Genomic DNA, 6,656 nt, shown 5'->3' on the forward strand with positions numbered 1-6,656 from the left:
ACTTTAGGTCAAACGATAATGAAAGGCTGATAGATCTTCTGTCAAGCAAATTACTCCCTCGTCACCTTTGATCACTGCGCTATTTTGCACGTGTGCTTCATCGATCGCTATGGGAGATAATTCTTGTTTAGTCTTGGGGACGACGGAATTCACTCTGGAAATTCCTGGTGACAGCTGCAGGATATTGATCAATTAAATTTAATGAACCAATTTCAAATAACTCATTGAAAAGGAACATCATGGAGTCCAGTATTTTTCTTTAAAGAAAGCCTTGATTATAACTCAAATATAGAGCTTTGAATTAAAAAAAAAAAGTTGATTTATATGCAAAGATATACAAAAACCTTTATAAAAAAATACCTACTGAAATATACAATTGACTGTACCACAGATCACAACTGTCTGTGCGAAATGAATATTTCAATTTGTAAGTTACCCTTTGTTTATTGGTACAATTATTATATAGTAATGTTTGTTTAAGCTTTGCCTCTACTTATTATTTTGACATATATATATAAGCATTGATATATAAAACATGTAATAATTTGAATGTAGTTATATGTTTACGCTAATACGGTTATACATGCGTAAATGTGTACAGTATATGCATATTGATAATTTGCACAAGCATATATATGGTTGCGTATGCATCTACATTATGTATATTCATTTGTATGTATGTAGGTTTACGTATCTATATGGACAAGATTAACTATCTAAGAAAGCAAAAAGTTGCCGGATATCTGAAATGACCTCAGCTGACATCTGTCTAATGGGGCAAGAAATCCACACACACACACACAGACACACACACACACACACACATACACCCACACCTGAAAGAATAAACCCAGATAGTTTGTTTAGCAGCGGACCACTATTCTGCAAACACACGCAAGTTCGAACTCTTACTGTATCTTATAAAATGTAAAAAGACCCTTCTGAACAAATCATTCCCCTGTAAAGTAACACAAAGTTAGTCGGGATCTTAATTTAAAATTCCTATTTAATATTCCCTGTGGTGGTTTTGCATCGGAGCATCAAATTTCTGGTGGGAATTTAGTTATATATTTCTATAATTGTGATAGTACATATGTGATAACTTGCAGTTAGTTCTCAATTGAATAAAAGAAATGCTCTCTCTCTCTCTCTCTCTCTCTCTCTCTCTCTCTCTCTCTCTCTCTCTCTCTCTCTCTCTCTTCTCTATCAAAGTTATCACAAACACGAGCACAGGATAAAATAAAATAAAAAATATATTGATTTTGGAAATTACAGAATAATCCACATATTTTTCTAAATGCATTTTCATTTCAATTATCAACCGAATAACATCGATCAAAAGGTCACTGAAAGATAGAATAAATCAGAGAGAGAGAAAGGGAGAGATAAATGGTTTCAGATCTCACCAATATAACAAAAACAAGCATTATCCCGTTCCCAATGATTAAAATATCAGTAATATTTTTTCCACCAGTTCATGAGAACAAAATCAATATATAATTATTGATGAAAAATTTCCTATTTGGAAATTTCTTGGACATTAAGTAATTATTATATAAAAATATAAGGTTTACTTTTAAACTGAAAATTAAGGGAATTAAGGAAGTGTTTTGATCACGCTTCCACTTTAGTAAATATTAGATAAATTATCGTATGGATTTTCATTGTATGAAAGTATCAAGAAAAAGTATTACGATAATTTTTCCTGAGTGCTTGAGATAAACAGTGGTATCTAGATTAAATAGGCAGTGTCTACTGAGAATGGAAGTTTTATATATGGATTAACATCATTCCAAAATCTTATTTATATATAATTATTCACTAAAACTGTGAACTCAGTTATAAGAAAAATGTAATGACATGATTTAAAAGGGTTATATAAATTTACCGAAAGATAGCGTCAAACACACACACAAACACATACTCTCTCTCTCTCTCTCTCTCTCTCTCTCTCTCTGCATGAGTGGGGGAATGTGTGAATATATCCATTTCTACAATTTGCTCTCTTGAACTCACGAACACCTTTTAGTTATTTATCGATATTTTCATGGTTTTTCATTATACATATATTTCATTTACTTCTTTAAAACCTCCGCTCTACAATCTCTAATTTTGAGATATTCGAACAAATAATTAGACGAAACAATAGCCTATAATAGGATGTAGAAATATAGCTCATAATTCATCGGAAATGAAATATACCGTTCCATTTTAGATAGAATCTCAAAGGATAAACATTAGCGAAGATAAAATACCGTAAGAAGATGTAGTAGAATTGTTTTTTCTTTAAAGTACATATGCAATGAATGTGAACCATTCCAGTAATGATTTTAAAGCGATTTACGGCAATAATTCTATTCACCCCTCATTTTATTATTATTATTATTATTATTATTATTTTAGATATATACTGTATATATATATATATATATATATATATATATATATATATATATATATATATATATATATATATATATATATATATATATATATAGATAGATAGATATATAGATATATATATATATATGATAGATAGTATAGATAGTATATGTCATGTATTGTAATGACATGTATTAGGACGTTTGCCTGTTAGGTATTTAAAGTGCTGCTCACTCATTGACTCGCTGCGGCTTGTTAACGAAGCGATAACATAGCCGAGATTTTGACTACGGGAGTCGGAAGCTCGTCGGCAAGCAAAAAGGTGCTCTGCTTTGAGGAGTATTGGGGCTGTATAAGGACGTGGTCCAGTAGTCCTTACATACACTGAAAAAATCACAAGGTAATCTTCGTGACATGTTGTTAGGTTTTATGGTTATTCTATATTGTATATAGAAAGTGTGTATAATTGTTTGTTTGTTTATGTGAGTAATTTTGTTTTAGGAGCGGACAGCATTTATCGTAATACGTCTTGGGTGGTGATACCTTTTGTTACGTGTGCTTTATCTCTCCGTGGGTTTCTTTTAGGTAACTTTATAATTTGGCTTTATATGTTAATTAAGTGTTTAATATGTTAATGAAACGTGACTTGAAAGTATTGTGGTTTTGTGTTGATACATAAGTTTTGGTGTAACTGGTGTTGCCATTGTAAAACATTTTTATTTTCTGTTTTCTTTTAGGTGTTGACCGAAAGTCTTGTACCGACTATTTTGCCTTGGTCAAATTTAATTACGTTACACGTTGCCGTGTGTTCGATGTGTATTTGCGTGTTAGTTTGGTATTGTTTAGGTTTAAGGTTTTTTTTTTTTTTTTTTTTTTTTTTTTTTTTTTTTTTTTTTTTTTTGTAATAAATACTATGTTATAAAGAAAATAGTTTCCTTTCTGCTCTTTACCATTTGTCTTGTATGTGATCCTTGTTAAAAGGGAACGGTCTACTTCACCCTAGTGAATTTAGTCATCAGTCTTTGACTATAAAATTCACGTGACAATTTGGCGCCCGAACAGGGACCGTTCATTTATTTACAAGACTGTGTGGTGTATTGCAGATAAGGTCTGTGAAGCTTTTAGATATGAGTACTTTAAAATAAATTATTAGTTTGGGGAAGGAAAAGGGTCACGAAGGTGATAATTTAAGGGATTTTGTTGAAAAGCAAAGACTTATTCAAGAACGGGCACTAGAAAGGGCAAGGGAAATGGAGAGAGAAAAAAGGGAAAGGGTGAGAGAAGAAAGGGCAGTAGAAAGGGAAATGCGAAAGCAGCAATTAGAAGTCGAACGATTGAAGTTACAGATGCAGGGAAATGAAAAAGATTCTAGTTTGTGTAAACCTTTGCTACTTAAACTGCCTATTTTTAATGATATAACTGATAGTACTGACGCCTATATTTTAAGATTTGAACGTTTAGCCGTTAGTGCTGGCTGGAGCAAAGACATTTGGGCTGTTAGTTTAGCATCATTATTACAAGGGAAAGCTTTGGAAACTTACCAGCACCTTTCACCTGTTGAAGCTAAAGATTTTGATTGTGTTAAAGAGGCCTTATTATGTTGTTTTCAGTGTACTTCGGAAGGATATAGATTGAGATTACATAACTGTAAATTCTTTAAGAACGAGACCGCTCAGCAATTTGGGAATAGATTGAAAAAATAACCTGAAGAGGTGGGTGGAATTAGCAGATTGCGAAGAAACATTTGATGACTTGTTTGATTTAATTTTAATAGAACAATTTTTAAATGCTTTTGACAAAGATATGGTTGTATTTTTGAAGGAACATGAAATGAAAACATTTGATCAAGTTGTAAAATTTGCCGAGATGTATATGGGGGACCATTTACATTATGGCTAAAGTGGTGGTCATGAAAAGCACGGTGCCCCTGCAAGTAAAGTTACCACTGGGGATAGTAAATTGCAAACGTATGCCGATAGTAATAGGAAGGTTACGACACGAAATTTTTATGTATGTGGTCGTGGTAATCACCTTACTAAAGATAGTTTTGAAAGGTTTGGGGGTCCAAAACGTAAAGCTGCGAGTAAGGGTGCGACAGAGAAAGCAGCTGTGGTTGGTCATGGGGCCAAGTTAATGGTGGATAAATTTACAGTGGAAGGAGTAAACGTTAATGTATTTCGTGATCCCGGGTGTACCACGGTGTTAGTTAAAAGGACTTGAGTGCCGAAACACAAGTTTACTGGTAAGTATGTTGACCTTAAAATTGCTAATAACCAAGTTTTTAGATATCCTGAGGCTATTGTTGATGTTGTCTCGCCATATTTCACGGGCGAAACCTTAGCTGTCTGCATGCCTGATCCTATTTATGATTTAGTAATTGGAGCAATTGATGGTTCGACTGACGGGTTGAGTACGGAGGTTAGTGCTGTTACCACCCGACTGCAGAATCAAATGCAAGAGAAAAAGTTAATGGGACCGTCAAAGCTTAAGGTCAAAGAAGTTATAAATTTAATGCAAAGAAAATATAGAGAAATTACAGGCCGAAGATGGGACGCTAAAAAAGGTTTTTGAGCATGCAAAGTCAAATAGGGTCTTTGTGAAGAATGAAAATAAATCTCATTGCTTCATAATTAAGAAAGGTATATATTGTAGAGTGCAAAATGAAGGCATTATTACTGATCAGGTAGTTGTTCCTGATAAATTTCGTCATGCAGTAATAGAATTGGGTCACGATTCCTTAATGAGTGGACATTTAGGAATACAGAAAACCACAGCACGTATACAAAGTAATTTTTATTGGCCAGGCATGTCGGTGCAGATAACAAGATTTTGCAGGTCGTCTGACGCTTGTCAACGCATGGTTGACAAGGGAAGAGTTAAAAAGGTGAAGTTGGGAAGAATGCCCCTGATTCAAGAACCCTTTCAGCGTGTTGCAGTAGACATAGTGGGTCCGATTGAACCCCGTGCCAGCGACGGATCAAGATATATTCTCACCATTGTTGACTATGCTACACGTTATCCTGAGGCAGTAGCTCTGAAGAATGTAGATTCAGTTACTGTAGCTGAGGCTTTGCTGTCGGTATTCAGTCGAGTGGGAATTCCAAAGGAGGTGTTATCTGACAGGGGAACACAGTTCACCTCTGAAGTAATGCGTGAATTTAATCGTTTGTTATCTATTAAGAATATTACTACTACCCCATATCATGCTATGTGCAATGGTTTAGTAGAAAAGTTCAATGGAGTGTTAAAGAAAATGCTCAGACATATGTGTACAGAACAACCAAAGATGTGGCCTAGATACATTGATCCTTTATTATTTGCATATCGTGAAGTTCCACAGTCTAGTACCAAATTCTCTCCGTTTGAGTTAGTGTATGGTCATACTGTGAGGGGACCACTTAGTTTATTGAGGGAGCTGTGGGAAAATGAAGATAATGCAATTGAGGATAGCACGAGGACCACGTACGAGTATGTAGTAGACATGAGAGAAAGGTTACAGGATACATGTAGGCTGGCTCAAGAAGAGTTAGAGAGGGTTAGAGATAAGTATCAGTGTTACTATGATAAAAATGCTTGTAAAAGTGAAATAAATGAAGGGGACAAGGTCCTGTTACTGTTGCCCATAAGTAACAATAAGCTTCTAGTGCAGTGGCAAGGTCCATTTGAAGTGGTAAAGAAAGTTAATAGGTATAATTTTGTTCCTAATATTAATGGAGTTGAGCGCAAATACCACATTAACATGCATAAGTTATACTTTGATAGGATAAGCGAAGGCAATAACGTGAAGGCTAAGTCTGTTGAGGCAGAGGGCAGTGGGGATCTCAAATCTGGAGCTTTACTTTTCACAGATGATCAGGAGAATGATGATCTTGCATGTGTGGCAGTGATTAGTGAGGATAGTGATGAATATGAGGTAACAGTTGTGCCGAATGATATTCAGAGTGGAGATGTGTCTAATGTTAAAATTAATCAGGAATTATCTGAATATAAAAAGGAGGAGGTAGCTAAAATATTACAAAAATACAAGAATGTGTTTACTGATGTACCAGGTAGAACTAATGTGATTGAACATGTGATAAACCTGTCTAGCAAGGGTCCTGTAAGGTGTAGACCCGATCCTGTACCTTATGCTCTGCAGCAAGATATGGATAAGGAGATTGAGAGAATGCTCAAATTAGGAGTTATCGAGTGCTCAAATTCTCCTTATGCTACACCTTTGATAGTGGTGAAGAAAAAAGATGGCAGTGATCGGATGTGCTTAGATTTTAGGAAGA

The 6,656-nt window shown here is 34.7% G+C and overlaps 1 protein-coding gene across 1 annotated transcript in view; it reads left to right on the top strand.

The window, feature by feature from the left end:
- Positions 1 to 5,188: 5,188 nt before the first annotated feature.
- The window catches only part of LOC137659804 (uncharacterized), a 42,467-nt gene continuing 40,999 nt past the window's right edge, over positions 5,189 to 6,656 (top strand). Inside the window, exons 1-2 of the mRNA XM_068394601.1 lie at positions 5,189 to 5,850; positions 5,965 to 6,656. The exon at positions 5,965 to 6,656 is cut by the window's right edge and continues 62 nt beyond it. Of these exons, the coding sequence (XP_068250702.1) occupies positions 5,189 to 5,850; positions 5,965 to 6,656 (1,354 nt within the window). The remainder of the gene's footprint in view (positions 5,851 to 5,964) is intronic.

The sequence above is a fragment of the Palaemon carinicauda genome, chromosome 20 (assembly GCF_036898095.1).
Source record: "Palaemon carinicauda isolate YSFRI2023 chromosome 20, ASM3689809v2, whole genome shotgun sequence".
Lineage (NCBI taxonomy): Eukaryota > Metazoa > Arthropoda > Malacostraca > Decapoda > Palaemonidae > Palaemon > Palaemon carinicauda.